General features: G+C 38.3%; 1 protein-coding gene across 1 annotated transcript; it reads right to left on the reverse strand.

Moving 5' to 3' along the window:
- Positions 1-22454: 22454 nt before the first annotated feature.
- LOC128740642 (uncharacterized protein K02A2.6-like) lies at positions 22455-26441 on the reverse strand. Its single transcript, XM_053836204.1, has 2 exons — positions 26292-26441; positions 22455-25172 (listed from the first exon to the last, which is right to left on the reverse strand). The coding sequence occupies exons 1-2, from the start codon at positions 26439-26441 to the stop codon at positions 22455-22457; spliced, it is 2868 nt and encodes a 955-aa protein (XP_053692179.1).
- Positions 26442-27596: the final 1155 nt, after the last annotated feature.

Below are 27596 nucleotides of genomic sequence, written 5' to 3' on the forward strand. Positions count from 1 at the left end.
TGGTACAATCCATAAAATCGCCTAAATGTTGAACTCGAAAAAATATTGTTCGAACTTTTCCTAGCAACTTTGAACAGAGTCACGCACAACAATCATCGTTGAGCAAACCAGGTTTAATGATGACAGGAGGCCGCGAGTGACTGAGCTCCAGTGTCTTTTCTTTAGTCAGTTTCTTTACTCAGAAGGTTTGAACAGAGCAAAAGGGAACGACGCGGACGGACTTAACGTCGTAGATGAAACTACAGTGGACGACAAAAGTTTTGTTTTAGTTAGCGATAAGATTATTTCCTTGTAAGTTTTGTCATTTTGTTTGTTAAAATAGGTAAATTAAAATTTGTTTTATTTCTGTTGACAATAGTATCTGATGATGGCTGAATAAAAGACAGTAGGCCGAAACGTTATCAAATGAGTTTTGATATTTCACCGATCGTGATCAATTTGAATACATTCACATTAAATTAATGTTTATATGTTTCAAAAATATGTTTTAAATACTATTTTTTTCACATTTCTTTATGTAACTTTCAAACTACAAGTCCAATCATCATGAAATTTGGAAGTTAAGGGTTTGCAAGACTCCTCTTTCATATGCAATCAATTTTGTTCAAATCGGTTAAGGGACCTGTGAGATAATGAAGTCCCATATTTTTCGTATTTTTATACATAACTTTTGAACTAAAAGTCCGATCAGTATGAAATTCAATAGCAACCTATGGGACACCTAGACCTTTCATTTGACCCTAAGAACAATAAAATCGGTATTGCCATCTCCGAGAAAAGTGAGTGAGATTGAAAGCGTTACATGCACACACACACACACACACACACACACACACACACACACACACACACACACACACACACACACATACACATACACACACACACACACACACACACACACACACACACACACACACACATACACACACACAGAAAATGCTCAGTTTTCGAAACTGAGTCGAATGGTATATGACATTCGGCCCGCAGGACCTTCGTTCCATTTCCGATTTTCCAAGTGATTTCTATACCTTTATACTATATATTTATATAGTAGAAAGGCAAAACATACGCTCCAGTCTAAAGGCCGACACAATGTATACGGATTTTGAGTCGCTGCGGTTTGGGGTTTTCCGTGCATTTTCTGTCAACTTTCCGCAGCGTTAAAATCCGTATGCAAGGTGTTAGGACCTGAGTTCTTCTGTTCATAGTAATCTTGTCTACAGCGAATTATTATCGACTGCAAGAAAGTCAGTTTTTGACTTTTTCTTGATGATTCCTCTCCGTCAAGAGTATCCCTGTCTAACTAGAGCACCTCAGCTTTTCCGTCTACTTCAACACAATCCGATGCGACGCGGTTCGTAAAATCTTCTGAAGACGAATCCTTCGGTAATGCTCGGTTCATGTGTTTACGTCAACATATGCCTCATCAGAAGTTGATTTATTTACTTTATTTGAGCCTAAAACAATCACTGATCAATTGTTATGTATAATTAATTCAATATTTCTGTTTCTAAGTTCTGTTTTTGGTATGAAAAAAACAAACTTGTCCACGTGGACATTTACGATACCCCCTCCCCCTTTCAGTGGACAAGCGTGGACATTTCCATACCCCCACCTCCCTCTAAACTGTCCACGTGGTATATGGATGGCCCCTAACGAAATGTAGCACCTAGTGATGTCCGAAATTTTCAATTATTCGATTACCTTTAAATCGGTGAGCGTTGTCTGCACTAATCGATTAATTCAACTATTCGTGTCAGTGGTATTCGATTAAAAATATTCGAATGTTTCTTTCATTAATTCGATTAATCGAACGATTATGAACGATTAACGAGCATTATTCGGGCATTATTCATACTCATTGAACTATACGATCAATTCAACTACTCATGCTGGCAGTATTCGATTAAAAATTATTGAAATATTCCAAGTGTTATTCGATTAGTTGAATCAATCTAACGATTAACGGGCATCACTACTAGCACCTAGGCTTTGTTTTGCTTTGCTTTGATACTAAATCCGCAAGTATTTATTTATTTATTTATTTATTTATGTTACCATTTCCAGGTTAAGGGGGCATAGTACTTTTTACGCCATATTTTTGGCCTTATTTCAAATATTTTTTAGGGGGCTTATTCATTAAATAGGGCTTATCCAAAATGAAAAATTCTAAAACGACATGAAAGTATATTAAATTATCTCGTGTTTGACTCATCCTTTTTTTGAAATTCGAACACATAAAAAATGGCGGATATTCAAATATAAAAGTAAGGTTTTTAGTCGAAAAAATTGACTTTAAACAATTCTACAAAATACAAAAATTACAATACCAAAAAAAGGATGGGTCAAACACTAGATAATTTTATTGGCTTTGAAACAAAAAAAAAAGAATCATGAGAATTGCTTGAGCCGTTCTCGAGATATTTATGGTACCGACTTTCAAAACCTGGTTTCGAGAAAAAAGTCGTTGAAGTTTTTATTCGCTGTGTAATCGCTCCAGACATGCGCAGTACAAATAACTGTAACTTTGTCAATTTTTGGAATTCATCCAAACGGCTTCAAACACATGTGCTAAAAATGTTAATCTTTTGATATAAACAATAAAAAATTTCGATTTTTTAGAATTGAAAAAGTACTATGCCCCCTTAAATGAGTAAACAGTTCTGCTTGACCTACGATGGAAATCTCTCCAAGTAGTGCCCGCCATTCGTGGTTCATACAACTACGCCATTCTCCGCTACCGTCGTGCCTGTTGACACTTTTTTTTAAATTTTCTGACTTTAAGGTGAATCGTCATCGATTCTGCCAATTTCAGAAACAGTTTTTTTGTTTGAAACGAAAATTCTGTTCATGAAAATATATTCGCAGTGTTCAGATTAGCAAGAAGAATGCAGTATTTACATTTTTATAAATAGAATCCCGCTTTTGGGCCTAAAAGCTGCTTCCGAAATTGAGCTCTGCGACGAAAAGTTAATGACTGCTAATTTCCCGTTATGGTTCAAACACAGGCAATTAATTTTCATGGTGATCATGATTACCGCTGAGTGTGTACATATGCATACACAGGGATGGCACGTTCACTGTGTTTCTGCACGCCGCACAGTGGCCCCATTGCACTATGGTCCAGAAAGCCAAATTAGGTGGAAAAAATTGTTTACTCAGTAGTCGTTGATTTTAGACTATTTACGTCTTAGCAACAAAATCTTGATTTAGGATGCCGCTTTTTTTGGCATAAGCTATTTTAGGGTGACCCTTAAATTAACCAAGATCCAGAAATTATCTTCAAAACGAAACAAGATAGAGCGATATTCACTTCAGCAATTTTATAGCTTGAAGTATTTTGAGTAATATTGCAGAAGACAAAATCCTTCTATCTTGAACCGTTTCCATATTAGAGCGATTTTCCTGAGTCAAGTTAGGGTGACCCTGCTATTTTGCGATTTTTCTCCATAACTTTTTTATTTTGCATTTCTCGCAAAACACTTCTTCAGATGACTTTTGAGGCTCAATAAGACGCAACTTTCAGTGAAAAAAGAAATTGGCTATCTACTTTAATTCTACACTTATATTAATTTTTATGATAAAAATAGGCCGTTTTCAAATGTTAGTATCTCAGAAAGGTGCAAGCAGAATTAAAATCGGTTGATTGCGTTTGAAAGATCGTGATTTTTTTGTGCATAATATCAAAAAATTGGAGAGTGCATTTTTGTCTATCTCAAATAAATCAACTTTGAATATGTGTGGTTTTAACATATTTAAGTATATAAAAGTAAACGAGTTGCGCCATAACTCCGGAAGGCCTTGACTGTTCTTGATTAAACTTAGCGTACATGTTTCTTGATATAAGTAAATCAGCACAGGGGGTTGACAAAAGCGGGGTGGTCGCTAAAAAGGGGAAGGGGAGGTACAAATAAGTAAAAGTGGCTGTAATTATCTTGCATTTAAACCGTTATAAGTTGTGTGAATGGTCCAAATCTAAAAGAGAATGTATAAACTTAACCTCATGTTTGTTGACTTAAACTTCATAATGAGGTTAGACATTAAAAGCGGTAGACTATCCAATAAACAGAGGGAATGGTAGACAAAGTAATGAAATCATATGTGTTTCATAGTATCATGGAGTGGAACTACCGAATGAGAAGTTTAAATAGTTTTCTACCCGCGACGGGGATTTCCGTGATTCGCACCTCCCCTTTCATCAGAGGCCACCATTTTCTTGTCTTTCAGCCACTTGTACATCTGTTTTCGATAAGATTGAAAATCTCAGGCGAGTGAGTGTGAAAAGCATAGCATCCAAAGCTTACTCCACTGACGCAAGCCTACGCCAAACAACTGCTGGCACTGTGTGTATACATTCTGCTACCTACACACTCGCGAGTGTACAGCCTCATATCAACTTTCTACACATCCCGCCCGCGAATCCAAAGCTCACGAGCTGTCCATAGGTCGTGAGCACGAGCGGCACACTTGGATGTTTGGATACGGATTTTACTTTTCTTCTTCATTTTACACCCTCGCTTACACACGCGGGTAAGTGTGCGGACCAATGCGAGCGATGATAGGTATCAACTGCCGGGTTGCAATGACGAGCGTGGCTGATAACTAAATAGCAAAGCATTGCAAAGCCTAGGTGCTACATTCCGTTATCGAAACTTGACCTTCTGTTTTTTTATACGACAGACTTTGCAACCAGCTGTTGCAATTGCAATGCAAATGCAGGACAATTGCAGGGCCAGTTGCTACGATCCTATTGACTCTAACAGCCTCTCCCAGTCGGGATTCGAACATATGACAACTAGCTTATTAGACCAGCATCATACCTCGAGGCCAACTGGGAGGTGATAACTAAATACACTAGGTCAAAAACTTGTCGCAGTGTATGAGAATATCAGAAAAGAAATCCGAAAGAAATGCTCATGCGTATGTGTTCGTTAGAAGAAAATCGTGAGACAAAATTGGACCACACGAATGCGGGTTTCACAACAAACTCACAACAACAAACTTCACAACAAAATGTTTTGCAAACATTTCAGTTTGCAAATTCTCATAATACAAAAATCAAAGCTTTTTTCCTCATTTAGACATATCTACCCCTCCCCTTGATTAGCTCTCCTCGGTCAGCGGCCTTTTTGTCTACAGCAACTTGTACGTCTCTCCGAAGTTAATGAAAGAGACACAAAGCCTTCCTTATATTGTTCTACTTCAGTAGTTGTGACCCTCCCATCTTTTCACACGCTCTTCATCTTATCTCCCAGCCACTTGTACAACTTGTAACAGACCAAACGCAAGATATTATTATTATTATTATTATTCTATATTTGAGAGGTTTTCAGCCTGTAGCTGGTTCGCCCCTTAATGCAAGATGATCGCAGCCACTTTTACTTATTTGGACCTTCCCCCCCCCCCCCCCCCCTTTTTAGCGACCATCCCCTTTTTAGCGGCCACCCCCTTTTTGTCAACCCCCTGCGCTGATTCACTTGCATCAAGAAACATGTACGCCAAGTTTGCTGAAGAACAGTCAAGGCGTTCCGTAGTTATGGCGCAACTCGTTTACTTTTATATACTTAAATATGTTAAAACCACACATATTCAAAGTTGATTTATTTGAGATAGACAAAAATCCACTCTCCAATTTTTTGATATTATGCACAAAAAATCACGATCTTTCAAACGCAATCAACCGATTTTAATTCTGCTTGCACCTTTCTGAGATACTAACATTTGAAAACGGCCTATTTTTATCATAAAAATTAATATAAGTGTAGAATTAAAGTAGATAGCCAATTTCTTTTTTCACTGAAAGTTGCGTCTTATTGAGCCTCAAAAGTCATCTGAAGAAGTGTTTTGCGAGAAATGCAAAATAAAAAAGTTATGGAGAAAAATCGCAAAATAGCAGGGTCACCCTAACTTGACTCAGGAAAATCGCTATAATATGGAAACGGTTCAAGATAGAAGGATTTTGTCTTCTGCAATATTACTCAAAATACTTCAAGCTATAAAATTGCTGAAGTAAATATCGCTCTATCTTGTTTCGTTTTGAAGATAATTTCTGGATCTTGGTTAATTTAAGGGTCACCCTAAAATAGCTCATGCCAAAAAAAGCGACATCATAAATCAAGATTTTGTTGCTAAGACGTAAATAGTCTAAAATCAACGACTACTGAGTAAACAATTTTTTCCACTTAATTTGGCTTTCTGGACCGTGCATTGGTATCAGAACACGCGTTTTTTTAGTTGCCCCGAAATGGTTGATTATACTGGTTAAGTACGTCCAGAGAAATTTCTCAGCGTTAAAAGCTCTTTCATATGGCATGAACGATTGTTTGATTAATCCCTCTAAAAGTAAGATAAAAAATTTATTTTTTGGACAGTAAGAGATACAGCAAAACAAATACCGTGAACGTACCATAATCTGCGCAGTTAAGACATTTGTATGATTCTTTCGCTATTCTAAGTATTCTAGATTTAAATTAACAACGTGGATAGCAGCAACGTGTAGTGCTACGGTCTATAATATCTGGTAAAAAATATGGGAATTATAAGTCGACCAACAATTGAGTATATTTTTCGTTTTGTAAACTTATCCACCGTGCCTAATTCTGCGCACTTTCTTGCCCATGTTCCTAATTCTGCGCATGTTTGCTCCTAATTTTGCGCAACCAAAAAGTGAAAATAAATACTCCTGCCATGCTGTTTATGTCTTTATACGCTGAAAGCACACCAAAAAATCCGACATTAGCCATTACCATAATTAAATCCATGATCCGGCCTTCTTGGGCTGTCCGGGTGGCAAAGGAATATTGTTATCATTTTGATTGCTTCATTTTAAATATTTTATTCTCGATAACGTGAAGGGCGAATTGATTCGGGTTTTCTGCATACTGAACATTACACTTTAGACTAATACCAAAAAATGTGTTTTCATATAGAAACCATTGCCTCACTCCCTGACAGCCCCTTGAGGTTGGACATTAAAAAAAATAGAAGACATGGTTTCATGAATTGGCGCTCGTGGGTTCGGACCCCGAGACACAGCACAGGATTCCAATCAACGGAAGTTAAAGATTCTACTTGAATTTTCAAGCCTCCATACCTCCGCCATTTGGGTGAGGTTGCGTATTCTTTCGCGCTTTCTTCGTAGGATACATTACTGCGCAGAATTTGGAACATGAATAAAAAATCTGTGCCTAAATCTGCGCATTATTGCATCGCATTTTTCTAAGGAAAGCAATACATGCAATCACTCTTTTTGTCTAAAACATGACTAAAAATAATTATTCTTTCCAATTATGCTGGGTAATTTGATCTGTGCAAAAAATTTCGATCATAAATTTGTTAATTTTCTAGCAGAACAATCTTAGCGTTGGTGCTAACGACGATGTTTTCTGCCATATAGAATACTTTCAGTTTCACGTTAAATTATTTCGCTCTCAAATATTATGGCCCATTTGTGAATAATAGCGTAATATTCAACAGACATTTATAAAAAAATAACGCAATGATCATAGTTATGCACAATGTTAAAAAATACTTATATAAAGAAAAATGCGCAGAATTAGGAGCTGCGCAGAATTAGGGGCGGTCACGGTACTACAAAATTTTTGAAAAGATTATTATAAAGAACTTTGCCAAAGAAAGTTACCTTCTAGCTATTATAGTTTTAAAGATAAAGAACAATTTTTGTGGAGACTTTACGAAAATCAATTTTTTGACCACAGTTCTTTCTACAGTATTTATACGCATTTGACATCATGTTCAACAAAGATTTTCTAACAGTCAAATTACATACTTTTCTAGAATATAGTAACTTGCTATCGTCAATATTTGCGGAGAAAATTAAAGTTTTCGTTTAAAAATTATTCAATTTTCAACAGCAATAAGGCTTATACAAATTTGCAAAAAAGTTTATGCCACCCCCCCCCCCCCCTTCAAAAATTTTCGAAATTTGAAGGGGCAAAAAAATAAAGTGCAATAATGTTGCATTCTCTAATGGTGAGCAGATGTGTACAATTCAACGAGTTTACATTTCTAAGTTACCCAATTCGTGCAAAGTTGAAGTATTATTTTACACCATCTAAGCTTTCTGATTCCTGCTACAGGTCCCAGGCGACTATTGTGCTTAACCTTCAAGTTTCGACGCCGAAAATTGGGGTGCTTGGAATTAGACTTTTGACTCCATTTACTTTAAATTTTGTTCCATTTTAATTCAACTTGCTTCAAAAGAACCGAATTGGATTGAGGCATCAATCAACTAAACAATGTGTTAGTGAAATTTGCTCCCACTTGTGATGGAGATATTCCGAATTGCTGTGGGATTATATTTTGCTGTCATATGTAATAGATAAGATTAAAATAGAAATACAACAAATTACACACTCCGGAAAATCAGCTTTCGGTGCTTTCGGGGATCCTAATTGATCGTTTTATTCCGTAGTGTCCATGTACCAACCCTAATTTTGGATGTAAGGGACAAAAAACTGAATGATAAAATATTTTATCATGCATTGGTCGCATGCAGAAAGGATGTCACTGAACTGTTCGAAACTTTTCTGACTATTGTCATGTTGTGATTATCATTGGGATTAACGGTGGCCCCGAAATCACGAAATGTTAAGTTATATTGCTTTTTTATTGAGCTTTAGTCTGGAAATGTACGAAAGTCGAATTAAATTGTAATAACACTTTCATTGCTAGGCAGTCGAAACAGTTTATCTCTCCAAACATTTCAATGGTACACAAAATCCTAGAGATTTTGAAGAAAGATCTAAACATTTATACTGATCTTATAACAGGACATTGTCCAAACCGCTATCATCTGAAGCTTATGGGGAAACTGCAAGGTGATATATGTCGATTCTGTGGCACAGAAAAAAAACTCGGAACACCTGTTATGCCGATGTCCGGCATTTTTCCATTAAAGATCAAGGTTCTTCGACAGAAGGCTGTTAGAAATCCTGATATTTGGAAAACAACTCCCAGCACAGTACTGCACTTCATCCGAAGTGCAGCAACGGAATGGACAAATGCTATTAGTCAAACAATGACAATCGCTTTGATGCACCACTATCCTTGCATCCTTAATATATCATAGTTAAACACATTATTGTTGAGCACCATCATCAGCTGAGGAATGGGCTGATATTCATATGACTAAAAGGTTGACCAAGAAACAAGTGGTTTCAAACGTGAATGGTGTCAGAGATTTTTTTCTTAAGAAATGTCGGTAGCAAAGCACATGCGTTCCAAGTAAAAAAAGTTGTAGGGAACTAAATTGCCATTTTTACGAGAAGATTAGATTTCGATATTATTTCGTGGTTACCGAGTACTGAACTAGTAAGTGACACAGATTTGGATTATTCTAAAATACAAGGTAATTAACCGAGTGTCATGCAAGTAAAAAGAAAAATTCAAATGAAGATCAAGTTACGCGTTTATGGCTCTCTTAGGTGATCCCGTAGCACTCCACTATTTTCAAGTTGATTCATCTCTGCTAGATAATAACTTTATGTGCTTGGATCAAAAAATTTTGAAAGTTGTTTCGGTTTGAACTAAAATTTAAGTACTGTACAACTTTTTTGTATTAAACTTATATTAATCTTGAAAAATAAGCACTGGTTTCTTCTCCTTTGTTTAGTTGTTGAAGGTTTGATGTTATTATTTTTTTCTTGCCCCCCCCTTGAACAATATTTCGAAACCAGGACATAAACTTTTTTCCAAATTTGTATAAGCCTAACTCCCAAACATGCAAATATATTTAAGCCATTTATCCATGCGTGCAGTGACGCAAATGAAGCTGTTTCAGAATTTAACGCCAAAATTCAAGAGTTAATTCTTCAACATGTCCCCAGTGTTCGTCCGCGTCCTAAGCCTATCTGAGGAAATAGACTACTTACTCGACTCAACCGTTCTCGGAAATCAGCACTTCGTGCCTACCAAAAAATAGGAATCCTGCTACTCGTTGTCGTTTTATCACAGCAAGCAGAGCGTACAAAACACTAAACAGAAGACTCCATAGAGATTATGTACGTAAGACTGAACGCAACCTGCGCTCAAATCCAAAATGCTTTTGGAAGTTCGTAAACTCGAAGCGCAAAGAAGACGGGCTTCCATCTAGTATGTATCTGCGGCATAATGAAGCTACTACCGATAGCAGCAAATGTGAGTTATTTGCTGAGCATTTAGCAAGCGTCTTCAATTCTGTATGTGCTTCGACAGACGAGATCGCTACAGCCCTCGTACATGTCCCTAGCAACATGTTTACTGCAGGCATCTTTACAATTTCGGACGAGGAAGTTGCTAATGCTATCGTCAATTTAAAACAGTCGTATTGTCCCGGACCCGACGGCATTCCCGCTGCACTTCTGAAAAATTGTTATGAGACTCTAAAATCACCGCTTGTCTCCATTTTCAACCTTTCTTTGCATTATCAACAGTTCCCTTGCAGCTGGAAAGAGTCTTTCATGTTTCCGGTGTTTAAGAAGGGCGACAAACGTAATGTTGAATAATATCGTGGAATTTCCTGTTTGTGCGCTTGCACGAAAGTGTTCGAAGCTATTATTTACAACCATTTGATGTTCACCGTAAAAAACTATATTTCCACCGCACAACACGGATTCTTGCCTGGCAGGTCTGTAACTACAAATTTAATGAAATTTGCCTCATTTTGCCTGCGTGGGATGGAACGGAGTTTCCAAATAGATGCTATCTATACAGACCTAAAAGCTGCTTTTGATCGTGTCGATCATGGATTACTTTGTGCAAAATGTGATAAACTCGGAGCTTCTGCGGCAATGGTAGCATGGTTTGAATCCTACTTACGCAATCGAAAAATTGCTGTAAAGTTGGGTGCATCTCAATCTGGCTGGTTCAGCAACAATTCTGGGGTCCCTCAAGGCAGCATACTGGGACCCTTACTGTTTTCATTGTTTATTAACGATGTTACTAAACTATAGGCGAATTCGAGCAAAACTAATAGGCGTTTTTGACAAGCTATCACCCGCTTGGAGGCGCTGCATAAAAAAAGTGATGAAAAGTAAAATCGCTGTCAAACTCCATACATTTTTAAAAAAAGCTGAAATAAAATGCAGGTTTTGATTAACCTTTTCAATTGTCAGGATTTTAGATAGCGTAATATTGGAAGAAATTTGTTTATCTACGTTAAAGTAAGTGAAAATATTCGAATTAATTAACTTTATGGCAGAAAAATGTTAATGTTTGATTTTGTACCGCATGAAGCAAAAGTACATAGAGTCAGCTGTAAAGTTTACATATCCTGGATAGAGAATCACCAATTATTTTCAGTCTTCAGTGCATTCCAATGTGTTTTCAAATGCTAACGGATTTATTTTCGTGATTAGCATCACTTGCGCCAAGAGCCAAACATATAACCTATCAGTTCGTCAACATAAATACACTTGCGAAGCTCTAATAATCTCCCGAATCAGACACAATATATATCAAATGAAAGGAAATGCATTTTCTTACCTTTATTATCCATTTTTATCATTCCCACTGTTGTTAATTCAGTAAAATATTACTTTTAAAGTTGAGCTCCATACAGGTGCCAGCAAACATTTTGGGAATTGCACTTTTTTTGTAGTTCCAATAATCACAACCAGGTAGCGAACGGTTGCTCTTAGTTTTGCTCGAATTCGCCTATAGCAACCGTTCGCTACCTGGTTGTGATTATTGGAACTACAAAAAAAGTGCAAATCCCAAAATGCTTGCTGGTACCTATATGGAACTCGACTTCAAATGTAATATTTTATTGAATTACCAACAGTGGGAATGATGAAAATGGATAATAAAGGTAAGAAAAAGTATTACCTTTCACTTGATATATATTGTTTCTGTTTCGGGAGATTATTAGAGCTTCGCAAGTGTATTTATGTTGACGAACTGATAGGTTATATGTTTGGTTCTTGGCGCAGATTATGCTAATCACGAAAAAAAATTTGAAAACACATTGGAAAACACTGAAGACTGAAAATAATTGGAGATTCTCAATCCAGGATATGTAAACTTTACAGCTGACTCTATGTACTTTTGTTTCATGCGGTACAAAATCAAACATTAACATTTTTCTGCCATAAAGTTAATAGGCGAATTCGAGCAAAACTAAGAGCTACCGTTCGCTACCTGGTTGTGATTATTGGAACTACAAAAAAAGTGCAATTCCCAAAATGCTTGCTGGCACCTATGTGGAACTCGACTTTAAATGTAATATTTTATTGAATTAACAACAGTGGGAATGATGAAAATGGATAATAAAGGTAAGAAAAAGCATTACCTTTCATTTGATATATATTGTTTCTGTTTCAGGAGATTATTAGAGCTTCGCAAGTGTATTTATGTTTACGAACTGATAGGTTATATGTTTGGTTCTTGGCGCAGATGATGCTAATCAAGAAAATAAATCCGTTAGCATTTGAAAACACATTGGAAAACGCTGAAGACTGAAAATAATTGGTGATTCTCTATCCAGGATATGTAAACTTTACAGCTGACTCTATGTACTTTTGTTTCATGCGGTACAAAATCAAACATTAACATTTTTCTGCCATAAAGTTAATTAATTCGAATATTTTCACTTACCTTAACGTAGATAAACAAATTTCTTCCAATATTTCGCTATCTAAAATCCTGACAATTGAAAGGGTTAATCAAAAACTGCATTTTATATCAGTTTTTTTCAAAAATGTATGGAGTTTGACAGCGATTTTACTTTTCATCACTTTTTTTTATGCAGCGCCTCTAAGCGGGCGATAGCTTGTCAAAAACGCCTATTAATTCGAATATTTTCACTTGCCTTAACGTAAATAAACAAATTTCTTCCAATATTTCGCTATCTAAAATCCTGACAATTGAAAGGGTTAATCAAAAACTGCATTTTATTTCAGCTTTTTTCAAAAATGTATGGAGTTTGACAGCGATTTTACTTTTCATCACTTTTTTTATGCAGCGCCTCTAAGCGGGCGATAGCTTGTCAAAAACGCCTATTACCTCGTGGCACACGATTGTTGTACGCAGATGACACGAAGATCTTTCAGCGTATCGAAACTCGCAATGATTGCAATAGTCTTCAAGCGCTGATTGATTCATTCGCAGACTGGTGCTCCAGAAATTACATGTCGCTAAGCATTTCTAAATGCACTGCAATCAGTTTTCATCGTAAAAAGCAGCCTATGGTGCATGACTATCGCATTGATGGAATACTTCTGCAACGCTGCGATGTAGTCACCGATCTCGGAGTAGTCTTGGATGCTCAACTTACATTTAGGCAACATTATTCCATGATTATCAGCAAGGCTAATCGACTCGGACTGATCATGAGAATTGGCAAGGAGTTCGAAGACCCCGGTACCTTGCGAACCTTGTATTACTCGCTGGTGCGGTCAATTTTGGAGTCAGCCTGCGCTATTTGGGATCCCTGTTACGATAATTGGATAAAACAAATCGAAGGCGACGTAAAGATATCATGGCTCGAACTGCTCAAAAAATCCTCTGCGGTAGCTATGATTGTCCAACCATCCTGTCGATGCTTCAACTTTATTGCCCTCGTCGCCCACAACGCCATCAACAGCTTCTTCGGTTGAACGCGCACCGCACAAATTATAGCCAGCATGAACCAGTTCGTCGACTGGCTCTAGCGTATAACCAGGCTGATTTGAACTTTTAATTTTTTGATTTTCGGTAGTTTTTGTTAATGTTCGATATTTGTAACTTTGTGTTTAGTGTTCTGTATTGACCTTTGTTTCTCCAGACGAAAAGATATTGGGTTTTTATGCCGGCTTGAAAACTGCTGTGTATGCATTTCAAGGCGGCTTTTCCCAATCATGAATATATTCATTAAGACATTCCTGTCGGATGAAATTCTCAATAATAAATAAATAAAATAAATAAATAAATTATCACCCATGTGAAAGTACAAGAAAAATACTACAAAATGCAAAACAAATTAGCTTGACCCTGGGTATCCCTCTACCAAAACACTCGCATTGAAAATTGTTACTCGGTTGAATTTAATATGGCGTAGTGTAAAAACCCTGTTATCCCGATCAAGTAAGTGTGCAAAATAAATAATGAAAATGTGTAATCCAAGCAGCATGGATTATTTGTAGAGATTCAGAAAAAGATTTTCAAAATTTGTTTTTGCATGAAATTTAATTACTGCAGTTCGAGGTGTACAAATTTCGAAGTGTATTTCAAGATACTTCATCGAAATTTGTACTTCTGTTGGTAAGAGGGGGCTTTGTCACTCTTTCTGGCGTACTTCCCAAGCAAGGACATCAAAATTGTCTAGGTTTAACCGCGGTGTTAAGAAATCTTGTTGAAATGAGGAAACTTGGTCACTTGTTTTGGCTTATTTCCCAAGCATAGATATCAAATTGGTATAGGTTTAGATCATCGCAAAAATCTTCCAACGAATCACGAAGCGAGAATTCTGGTAAAACATAGGTTCATTATTTTCAATTTTTCAATAGTTCAACGTTAAGAATCCATACTTCTCTTCATTTGGGTCAATTTTTAGAAGATTTTCCGATCGATTGGTGTAAGAATATTGAAAATCGATAGGAAAACCGCTGAGCTATTAGCGTTCAAAACCTTTCATTTTTCGTGACGCTCGCATTTTTCGATTTTTTGGAATGACATCCTATCTCAAAACTTACCGTAAGACGTAGTCCTACGTCAAAATGTTCGCTGTGTTCAGATTGGCAAGAAGAATGCAGTATATACATTTTTATAAACACAATCCCGCTTTTTGGCCGAAAAGCTGCTTCCGAAATTGGGCATTCCGACGAAAAGTCAATGACTGCTAGTGCCCGTGAATACACATGCTTACCGTTTCATTAGAAGTGTATTGAAAAGATGTGCTGTTAATAAAATAGGATTGGATTGGTAAAATCCCTTCAACGTGGGGAACCATGGGTAATAAAAACAATCTTTAATTTCAGTAAGGTAGCAGGAAAGCAATAGTTTGTGTTTTTGATTTTATTAAATTGTTTTCAAATGCATAATCTTTTGAGAATTGAACGTATGCAATGTTACTACTTTGATAAATGTTACATACAACGCATGTAGCATGTATATCTGTTGCATATAGCATGTATACTTGAAGAATCGAATGATTACAAGCAATGTTGCAAATTCTCATCACGATGAAGGCTCATTACCTGCTCGTCAGCGATTTGAATTTCATCAACTGGCAACTCTATCGTATCCTGATTGCTCGCGATGAATCGCCGACGCAAAAACTGGTGAGCAAAATATGAATTGATTACGCTCGCAAATACTCGCTCTGTATCTCTGTCTCACACTCATCGCTAATCATCATTAATCGCTGTCATCCAACCAAGAATGTATTTTGCGATGAAACGTAAACAAGCATATTTTTTGGCAAATTACAAAAAAAATATTGCTCGTTCAAATAGGGTAGTTGATCCATTAGTTGCGCTACTAAGCCCAATATAACTTCATTTTGGTTGTCTATTGAGGTATATGTTTCAATTAATGCTTGTGAGATATAAATTTATCAAATACAAGGTATTTGTCACAAGGCAAGACAATGGCTTTCGTTGTACGAGAAGCTTTATAAAGAAAAAAGTATAAGGGTCCATGCCTAATGGCACGGGCGCAGGCTTGAAGTAGGACTACGAATGTAGCGCAATTCGTCTCCCAATGCTAAAGCCGGTGATTTTTGTATGAATTTCATATATAGATGCTCAACTTGCGCATAAAAGAATTGTGTTCTTACATGTGAGAAATTCATAATTTCAACTCATCAGTTAATTTATATGGTGGACCTGAAAGGTCCGTTCATTAATCTCTAATTCTCAAATTTCTGACTCGTAGTGTCCATTGTCAACTTTCGTCCTTCAGATGGGCTTAGTGATGTCCGTTAATAGTTCGATTAATTCAACTAATCGAACAACACAAGGAATATTCGAATAATTTTTAATCGAATAATGCCAGCACGAGTAGTTGAATTAATCGAATAGTTCAATCAGTACGTATAATCCCCGAATAATGCTCGGTAATCGTTCATAATCGTTCGATTAATCGAATTATGCAAAGAAATATGCGAATATTTCTAATCGAAGACCACTAGACCTTTCCAGTTATGTGTGTATTGGTGCTTGAAAATGAGGCAAACAACAACAGTAAACAAAAGAGATGCATTCCTTTGTCACCAAGGTACAGAATGAGTTTCGTCTTCCGCTGGCTTAAATACCAGCAAATTTTCAAAATATGTGCTTGAATTTGGAACAGGATGAAAAATTTGACCGAAATATGTGCTCTGTAGTGTGGCAAACGGAGAAACACAACTAGTAATCGCTATTTTTCGGTTTGTTCCTCCAGCATCAGCTGTTCCCCAAAATGAGGTAAACATCATGTATATACACGCGTATTTCGTGTTCGCTAGTGTGGGTGCTTGAGCTGTCAGAAAGCTCTCTAGCACGAATAGTTGAATTAATCGATTAGTGCAGACAAGGCTCACCGATTAATCGGTAATCGAATAATTGAAAATTTCGGACATCACTATTCCCACCAATTTAAACCCTTTGCTTCCGCGACCAAACTTTGGGTTTTCTAGGATATTTAATATTCTATTATAGCAGCTTATTGTCAATTGCAAGTAAAATTGTACCATCCAAAGTGCGATATCGCTCATAAAGTGCTATTTTGCATTAAATCGTTTCGATCTTCGGCGCACTTTTTCGTTATCTTCCAAGCAATAAGTGCGCCGAAGAGACCGAAACGATTTAAGCTAAAATAGTACTTTTATGAGCGATATCGCACTTTGGATGGTACAATTTTACTTCCAATTGACAATAAGCTGCTATAATAGAATATTAAATATCCTAGAAAACCCAAAGTTTGGTCGCGGAAGCAAAGGGTTTAAATTGGTGGGAATAGTGATGTCCGAAATTTTCAATTATTCAGGTCCACCAATGCCAATGATGCCGTTCGCCGGCTTACTTCTGATTATATACCAGAGCAAACGGCAGCAAGTTGTAACAAAGGCGGATCAACGTAGGGCAGAGAATCATAGACACGAAAGAAAGGCGGTACAACGTACAACGAAACCGTACATTGTTTGAACCAAACCGGTGTCCGGTGCTTCCTTAATGAAGAGCTACCAGTTTCTGCAGAGCTAAAGAAACTGACTAAAGAAAAGACACTGGAGCTCAGTCACTCGCGGCCTCCTGTCATCATTAAACCTGGTTTGCTCAACGATGATTGTTGTGCGTGACTCTGTTCAAAGTTGCTAGGAAAAGTTCGAACAATATTTTTTCGAGTTCAACATTTAGGCGATTTTATGGATTGTACCATACAAATTTGACTGCCTGGTGTTTTCGTTACGCAGCACGGATCGATTTCGTTATGATACGATGGTATTTGTTGCCGTTTGCTTGGAATCATTATTTTCTGGCGCGTTCATCGACTGATACTCCGCAAGTTTTCGAGCAAAAGATTCAGAAGGTTTGATCGAGATTCATGCGCACTTGGTTACGACGAAACGGAAATGAGTTACCTGTCACTTCTTTAGTCAGTTTCTTTATGCAGAGCAACCTAATATTAAAGAAACTGACTAAAGAAAAGACACTGGAGCTCAGTCACTCGCGGCCTCCTGTCATCATTAAACCTGGTTTGCTCAACGATGATTGTTGTGCGTGACTCTGTTCAAAGTTGCTAGGAAAAGTTCGAACAATATTTTTTCGAGTTCAACATTTAGGCGATTTTATGGATTGTACCATACAAATTTGACTGCCTGGTGTTTTCGTTACGCAGCACGGATCGATTTCGTTATGATACGATGGTATTTGTTGCCGTTTGCTTGGAATCATTATTTTCTGGCGCGTTCATCGACTGATACTCCGCAAGTTTTCGAGCAAAAGATTCAGAAGGTTTGATCGAGATTCATGCGCACTTGGTTACGACGAAACGGAAATGAGTTACCTGTCACTTAAAGAAACTGACTAAAGAAGTGACAGGTAACTCATTTCCGTTTCGTCGTAACCAAGTGCGCATGAATCTCGATCAAACCTTCTGAATCTTTTGCTCGAAAACTTGCGGAGTATCAGTCGATGAACGCGCCAGAAAATAATGATTCCAAGCAAACGGCAACAAATACCATCGTATCATAACGAAATCGATCCGTGCTGCGTAACGAAAACACCAGGCAGTCAAATTTGTATGGTACAATCCATAAAATCGCCTAAATGTTGAACTCGAAAAAATATTGTTCGAACTTTTCCTAGCAACTTTGAACAGAGTCACGCACAACAATCATCGTTGAGCAAACCAGGTTTAATGATGACAGGAGGCCGCGAGTGACTGAGCTCCAGTGTCTTTTCTTTAGTCAGTTTCTTTACTGTCACTTCTTTAGTCAGTTTCTTTAGGCATGGCAGACGTGCACTCACAGTTGTGTGTGGTTGTGCCGGGTGAGTTTGCCAAGCGCGCCGTCTCGGAAGGTCAGGCTTCTGTAACTATTGGCCTTGCCAGCGTTGAAAGTGATTTCGTAGGCTGCTCGCACTTACAGGAAATCTCGTGCCGAACTGTCACCGCGTGAGTGTTGACAAAAGCAAAAATACTTCCCTTTCTTTTTTTCTCACGCAAAACCCTGAACAATATCAGCAACGCCGTCATGGCGAATACAACAATTAGCCTAAAGAAACTGACTAAAGAAGTGACAGGTAACTCATTTCCGTTTCGTCGTAACTAAAGAAACTGACTAAAGAAAAGACACTGGAGCTCAGTCACTCGCGGCCTCCTGTCATCATTAAACCTGGTTTGCTCAACGATGATTGTTGTGCGTGACTCTGTTCAAAGTTGCTAGGAAAAGTTCGAACAATATTTTTTCGAGTTCAACATTTAGGCGATTTTATGGATTGTACCATACAAATTTGACTGCCTGGTGTTTTCGTTACGCAGCACGGATCGATTTCGTTATGATACGATGGTATTTGTTGCCGTTTGCTTGGAATCATTATTTTCTGGCGCGTTCATCGACTGATACTCCGCAAGTTTTCGAGCAAAAGATTCAGAAGGTTTGATCGAGATTCATGCGCACTTGGTTACGACGAAACGGAAATGAGTTACCTGTCACTTCTTTAGTCAGTTTCTTTAGTCGTAACCAAGTGCGCATGAATCTCGATCAAACCTTCTGAATCTTTTGCTCGAAAACTTGCGGAGTATCAGTCGATGAACGCGCCAGAAAATAATGATTCCAAGCAAACGGCAACAAATACCATCGTATCATAACGAAATCGATCCGTGCTGCGTAACGAAAACACCAGGCAGTCAAATTTGTATGGTACAATCCATAAAATCGCCTAAATGTTGAACTCGAAAAAATATTGTTCGAACTTTTCCTAGCAACTTTGAACAGAGTCACGCACAACAATCATCGTTGAGCAAACCAGGTTTAATGATGACAGGAGGCCGCGAGTGACTGAGCTCCAGTGTCTTTTCTTTAGTCAGTTTCTTTAAATTAGCCCTAAAGAAACTGACTAAAGAAGTGACAGGTAACTCATTTCCGTTTCGTCGTAACCAAGTGCGCATGAATCTCGATCAAACCTTCTGAATCTTTTGCTCGAAAACTTGCGGAGTATCAGTCGATGAACGCGCCAGAAAATAATGATTCCAAGCAAACGGCAACAAATACCATCGTATCATAACGAAATCGATCCGTGCTGCGTAACGAAAACACCAGGCAGTCAAATTTGTATGGTACAATCCATAAAATCGCCTAAATGTTGAACTCGAAAAAATATTGTTCGAACTTTTCCTAGCAACTTTGAACAGAGTCACGCACAACAATCATCGTTGAGCAAACCAGGTTTAATGATGACAGGAGGCCGCGAGTGACTGAGCTCCAGTGTCTTTTCTTTAGTCAGTTTCTTTAATTAGCCCTTCTTAGGGCCTAATATATAAATGAAGATGCAATTCGATTTTCTCACTAAACGCTTAGTCTCGAATTACGAAGTGGTGCAGTTTTCTTTCGCCAGATAATATGGCTTACTCGTTTCATGCTTTTAGAAAGAATCTTAAATTCGTATTATTTTGCATGTGTAGGTATATGAACAATTTTGTTCAGAAATACTCTTCGGAAGGTTTGTCTTAATACAGTTTAAACATGTAATTTCTGACGGGCTCATACTTCGAACGCTCATACTAAACTGCCAACATCACTTTAAAATGTGAGAAAAATCAATTTAACTGCTTCGTATACTTTTATTCAGTAGTTCTTAAAAGAACTGATTGTTTTCTACCAGATATTAGTAATAATGCAAATCAAGGAAATTTACATCTAGGCAACAGTTTTTTTCGGGCACCTTCTCCGCTGGAACGACTTCGTTTGACTGGGGCTTTCGGTGCCTTTGCTACGGTTTTCATTGGCTTAGTAGATTTTTGTTCGGGGGCACCCGCATATTTACTCCAGCAGTACAGCTTTAATCGGAGCCGCCTTTGCAGCAGTTAGCAAAGATATTGTTTTCGTCCGTTTTATCAACCTTGAACAAATCGGAAGCGCCTGTTCTTTTTGTTTGGACCAGCTTTTCGACAGCTAATTTCAAAACCTTTTTCACGAATGTGTCCAACCTTGGGACGTCACAATTGTGGCTAGCGGCGATTTACTTCTAACGGCTTGCAGCGAGGATCCATTGATTTTACTGGGTATTGATAGCAGCAAAAACCATATCGTTCGCTGGCGGACGAGTCGGTGGCTTCTTCGGTTTGTTGGCGTCTTGCTTGGTGAATTTGAATGTCTTCGATGCCTTATTCCGAGCAAGCAGCACCCACTGAAGCTCAACAATTTTCGAGCGGATTCTATAGAGCGTAAATTAAATACAATCAAAACCCATAGCTCATCTCGTATATATTTCTGTCATCTGTGCTAGGGAAGCATTGGCGTGGGAAGGCAAAAACATGAAAATAATGAAATAATGAATATAGTCTAATATTTTCTCAATTATTAAACGTCTGTTTGGGAAACATGGAATCTATTGTATTGTTATGGATTTTTTGAAAAATTTCCAATCGATTGATACCAATATCTCTAGAATCTGTTGACGGATGACTGAGTTATAAGCGTGCAAACCATAACCACTTTTCGTTACATGTTCCCTTCTCGTTTTTTCTAAAGTGCACCCCAATATAGAAATCAAAGAAGTAGTCCTACTTCAAAAACAGGATGGTCCAACATCAATATTCGAATTTGCTAACAGGGTGGAATCACATTCATCATGTGACACATTACTATCCGGCATTGAGAGACTATCAGGTACAGGAGCAACTGGCAGTATCGGCGTTTCTGCGGAGACATTTGCAAACGCTGGTCTTATTGAACTTTCACAAATTTCAACTTCATTCTCGTTGGATTTACTTATGCCAAAGCCATCCAACAGAATATTCAACGGTGTTGGTTGTGGTGTAGTATCTGCCACACGCGGTATCAATTGATTCAAATGAGAACGCAATACCTTACGTCTTCCGATTTGATGATTCAGAAGAACATTATAGTTTACGTTACCAATCTCTTCCAAAATTGTACCAGGCATCCATTTCCAGTTGTCTTTGTTTGAGTAAACCTTAGCAAAAACCAGTGATCCCTTTTGGAATTTACTATGGCGAAGTGCTTCGGGTTGAATAGAAGCTTTGTTTGTTGGTCGTATCAGGTCCAAAGTAGTTCTCATGGTACGTCCTTGAAGCTGATGACACGGGGAGTTACCATTAAGCACTACTGACGGTGTGGATCTGTACACTTGCAAAAATATCTGGAGCGCGATTGACGTTGACACTTCTCCTTCCCCGACAATTTTCTTCAGGAAACGTTTTAATGTATCCACAAATCGCTCTGCTTGGCCATTGGATTGCGGATTGTACGGTGCAGTTCGAAAATGTACTATTCCCAATTCTTCACAGAAAACACGGAATTCAGCACTCGTAAACTGACCGCCGTTGTCGGATACAAGCGAAACAGGAATTCCAAAACGGGCGAAACACTCGCGTAGGAACTATATGGTAGTTGAACTGGTAGGAGATCTAGTCTGAAGAACCTCCGGCCATTTACTATAAGAATCCACTACGACCAGATAATACACACCTTCTATTGGCCCAGCAAAATCCAGATGAAGCCGCTGCCATGGTCCTTCAGTGCGAGGCCACGGTTGTGGTTGGGAATGAGGTGCGGACTTTGCTGTAGATGCACAGTTGTAACAACGACGGACATAATCAGCAATATCGTTGTCTAGCGATGGCCAAAAGCTATGCTGCGTGCAATCGCCTTAGTTCTTTCCATGCCAGGGTGTCCTTCATGTAGCTGCTTTAAAATGCGTTTACGAAAACAGTCGGGAACAACGATTCTATCCATCATTAGCACACAACCGTTAACCACGGAATATGATTCGCGGCGGCTGTAGAATTCACGAACACGGGGATCTTCAACATCATTGCACAACATCACTAGCCGTAGCGCCTCGAACCTTTTCGAACGTAATAGGAGTATTCTGCAATGTTTCATGGAGACACGAACTGACGTCAGCTTCTACGTAAACTGTAGCGATGACTGCTTCTTCTTGTGGTTTTACGTGTTTGTCGATAAGCCTCGACAAAACATCAGCGTATCCGAAATTCTGCGTTGAGATATATTCGACCTTGAAGTCATAACCCAGAAGAGTGAGAGCCCACCGCTGGAGTCGATTTGCAGTGTGTACAGGTATTCCTTTTTTCGAACCGAAAACTTTTAATAATGGTTGATGGTCAGTTTGCAGGGTGAATTTCCGTCCCCACAGCATGCGATGGAACTTTACACAAGCGAAAACCAGTGCTAAAGCTTCTTTCTCTATTTGACTGTAATTTTGCTCTGCTGCGTTCAATGTTCTACTTGCGTGTGCAACTGCTTTTATATCGCCGTTAGGAAAACGGTGTAACAGAACGGCACCAATACCTGTTTTTGACGCATCACCAGCAACAATTATGTCCAGTTCCGGATTGTAGTGTGTCAAAAGAAGATTCGATCGTAAAACTCGTTTGATATTCAGAAATGCGTGTTGACATTCTGAATTCCAGTTAAATTTTACATCTTTCTTGAGAAGCTTGTCGAGTGGATGACGTAATGTGTGCATTTCCCGAACAAACTTGCCGTAGAAATTAACAGCTCCCAGGAATGAACGAAGCGCTGTCACGTTAGTTGGTGCCGGCATATTCGCTATCGCAGTTACTTTTGCAGGATCAGGACGAATTCCATCAGCATTAACTATCAGTCCAAGATACTTGATCTCTTTCTGATAAAATCGGCACTTCTCTGGTCGCAAATTAAAGCCATACTCACGAAGCCTCTTGAAAAGCTTGCAGAGCATTGAATGATGCTCAACTTCCGTTTTGCTATATACGATAACATCGTCTAAAAAGGCTTCAACTCCTGGTAGATCCAAAATCATCGTTGACATTAGCTGTTGAAATGCTCCTGGTGCGGATTTAACTCCCGGCGCCAATCTATTGAAACGATACAGACCTTTGTGCGTGTTGATCGTGAGCAGTTTTTTCGATTCATCATCTACCTCTACTTGAAGATAAGCATCGGAAAGATCGATTATGCTGAAAATACGGCTGCCCGGTAGTTTACTGAAAATGTCTTCCGGAGTAGGTAACGGGAAATGATTTGACTCCAACGCTGCATTCAATCCGGTGGAATAATCGGCACAGATGCGAATTTTGCCGCCCGGTTTCTTGACGACCACAATGGGTGCTGCCCATTCTGAGTAATCCACAGGAGATATGATGTCCAATCTCTGCAGTCGGTTCAACTCCTCATCTACCTTTTTAATCGCGTGATAGGGAACCGGTCGTTTTGGTCGGAATACAGGTTGTGTGTTTGGTACCAGGTGTAAAGCGATTTTGGTTTTAGTGCAGTGGCCTAAACTATCCTTAAACACCTCCGGAAACTTGTCGAAAAAATATTGATCGGAGTAAGGGGAAACAATGGATTGATTCACCTTTTTACAGAACAATGCTAACGGCTTTGACCATAAATCAAAGGCATCCATCCAATCAAGTCCAACGACATTCAAATCTTCAACCGATGTAATATAGCAGGTTTCCTGTCGCGTTTCTTCGTTGATTGAAATACTGCAGGTTAACTCACCTACAAGCTCTAATGGTTCACCAGATGCTGTTGTAGCTTCCACGTTCGTAGGCTCTGTAGCCGGTGCGCCGATCTGCTTCCAGGTTTGTTCAGTGATCACTGAAATGTCAGAGCCACAGTCCAACTGTAACTCGCACGAACGTCCATTAAAGGATCCGGTTACAAACCGTCTTTTGCACCGCACTTGATTTACCGTTTGTATGGTTTTGGTACGGTTCTGAGTAGCCTTTCTTTTCGGCTTCTTTTCGGTGGCAACCTCTGAACGTTGAGATTTCGCCGAACAAGCACAGTAGCCCTCTTTGTGATCTGTTTTTCCACATTGCTTGCAGGTATATTTTGTGAAATTGCAATCCTTCACAAAATGCATGGCACCGCATTGCCAACAGGGAGATGGAGGTAATTGTTCTCCTGACGATTTTACATCACCTGGCTTCTTTTTGGAGTTGCGAACTGCTTGCACCGAAGAAAAATTTTGTTTTTTCTCTATCAACGCCGTATCGTGCTTCAGATTCGATAGGCGCTGACATTCAGTAACAAGGCCTTCCAAGTTAATTGTGTCAGGTGGTTCCAGTTCAAGTTTTGCGAGAAGTCGAGTTCTGACGTCGGTGTCTTTTGCTGATTTAAGACCGCAGATGAAAATCAAGCTTTTGAACTGGTTCACGGACAGACGCTGAAGCTCGAAATCTTCACATTGTCGATTAACTATCCCGGCATACGTTACGAAGTCGTCTGCGTCATTCTTAATGAGCTGGATGCAATCGTACCGTTTGCTGAATAAGGATTTTTGCTGTCCAAAAATTGATTTGAGTTTGTCAACGACTTGATCGAAAGTGTAGTCTCGTGGGTGGGCCGGCAGGAGATAGTTGAGAAACTTCTCGTGGACTGGAACGCTTAGGCTGCGCAGCATGAGCCGCACCTTAGCTGGATCATCCAAACTACCACCGTCCTTCCTGAAGAGATCTTCATACTTTGAAAACCAGCGATCGAATGTAATTCCGTTTTCCGGGTCATAGTGAAATTCCTTGATGGTAGATGAAAGGGACTCAATAATTTGTTCTGGAGCGCTTCGTTGCGGTGCTGGTGGTTGTCCTCCTGTGACTTGTTCCAGAAGGGTCAGCAGTAGGGATGCTTTACCGGTTTTACCGAAACCGGTTTTACCGGTATTACCGTGCTATTTTTCAATACCGAAATACCGGTTTTTACGCGATCAAAAACCGGTATTTTCGGTATTTTTTTACATGGTAAATTTAATGAAAAAATAAGTCAAGAAGCTTCCATTGCCGTTCTTCAGATTGTTGATGTATAGGGCGAATTCAATTCAAAGTTTCGAGGTTCTGAAAATAACATCTCAATTATATAATTTTAACAAACGGAAAATATTTATCTAAATATCAATGATAGTGACTTTAACAAAAATACAAGTAAGAATATTGCGCAACAATAAAAATGTGCGATACACATTGTGTCTTCAGAAAATCTTCAGTAAAAACTTACGGAGTGTTTTAAAAAATGTCATAGGATATCACAAAAGAGGAGTTCGTTTATTGACCCGTTGTTGGCAATCCTCAACGGATAGACAGGATGACTGTTTTCTGAAACCACCATCAAAGATTGCGTCGCTGCGAGCGTAAACTGACTTGTCAGAACCATTCATACTACGAACTGTGAAACGAGCTATTTTATGCAGTTTTTTTCGATCATATTCAATTCCTGATCAATTATGTGTGTCTCAAAATTCACTAATGCTCTATGCCACTCAAAATAATTCGAAAAACCAGTAAATATTTCAATTACCTGGCATCACGTATCACAGGTGTTTCAGCATGAACACGGCTTTGATAAAATTAGTCAATTTGGACCACAAGAGCATATATTTTGGTATTACTCAAATTGTAAGCAGTTTCCCAGTAAAGTCTGTCTCGTATTAGAGTTGACACGACACTCTTTTCGTACTTATTTCTTTTTTAGAGAGCTGGTCACATAGCTGTTCCAAAAAATTGAGTACCATTGATTAATGGAAACATTTTTTACAAATTTTACAATTTTTTAAAGAATTTTTCAAGTATTGCCTTTTACCGGTTTTTTACCGGTTTTACCGGTATTGAATTTATCAATACCGAAAAACCGGTTTTTGAAATACCCCCTCGGTATTGGCATCTCTAGTCAGCAGACGGTTGTTCTGAAGAGACATCTGCCGGATAACCTCCGCCAGCGAAGACTCTTGAATATTATCGCCTCCACCATCGGAATTTCGTTGAACGCTGCTATCGGAATTTCTATCGTGGCTCATCTTGACGAAAATTCTTCAAGTTAAATACTCGTCGCCAAATTGTTACCGTCGTAATAATTAAACATTGACGAGGAAAGTAAAATAGTGTCTTTATTCGAAGGAAGCTAAATTGATAATGAAAAACCCGAAATAATCCACCTAGCGGCGTGACCTAGCCTTTCTACTGCCACAATAATCATTATTTAATTTCTCAGAAACATCTGAACAGAAAAATAATGTTAACACAAAAGATAATTTTTGCAGACTTGAATGAATATATATAGAAAATTATAAATTAATCCTCTAACGGGTCTACAGACGGCCTTAACTTTCGGGCTTCAGAGCCACATACGAAACTTGTTTTGAATTGATAAAAAAGAAGAAAAACAAAAAGTTATTTATATCCTTTAATTCTACTACTGTGTTTTATTGATAAATACGTATTTCGGTCTCGACGTGTGACCTTCATCAGTATCTAACTAACTTACACTGGTTTGTTTTGAATTGACAATATGAAATATGTGTTCACAGCAGATGTTTTGATATTTTGATATTAATACCATGCGTTCAAAAGTTAGCATCTTTGAAAAACTTTGAAAAAAGAGTTAAGAAAAATTATTATTATACTTCGCTTTGGAAGAAAAAGGATATCGACAACAAAATGATTAATCTGAAAATTTTACTATTAGTGTGCTTGGCTTCAATTTTGCAACATATCTGAATTAGAAAAAATAACTGATTAGAGCATTAGATATGAAAAAGAGAAATTTCTTAGCTGGTGCTCCTTCAGATAATTATTTTTTCATACAAATCAAAACTTGAGCCTCTTTTGAATGTACTTTCATGAAAAGATAGTCATTAGCCTGATCGCATCGTTTTTACAATGTTAGAGGGTTAGGAAAACAAGAAGAAGTCGAAAAATAGTGCAAAAGCTGCGCCATAAACATGCTTGAGAATGAAAAATATGATCGACATGATTTCCAGCGCTTGTCATTTTGGATTTATTTATTAAAACACGATACCTGACATAAGACATCTGTCCTTTAAAATGTCACTAACGAAAACAAATCTTACAAAATTACTACCGTGCACCGTTTACTTCCTATTTTTCAAATAACATTTCTAAGCTCTAATATCTAATGATTGAAAAGAACATCTATTGATGCGCAAAATTTG

This window comes from Sabethes cyaneus, chromosome 3, assembly GCF_943734655.1.
Source record: "Sabethes cyaneus chromosome 3, idSabCyanKW18_F2, whole genome shotgun sequence".
NCBI classification, from domain to species: Eukaryota; Metazoa; Arthropoda; class Insecta; order Diptera; family Culicidae; genus Sabethes; species Sabethes cyaneus.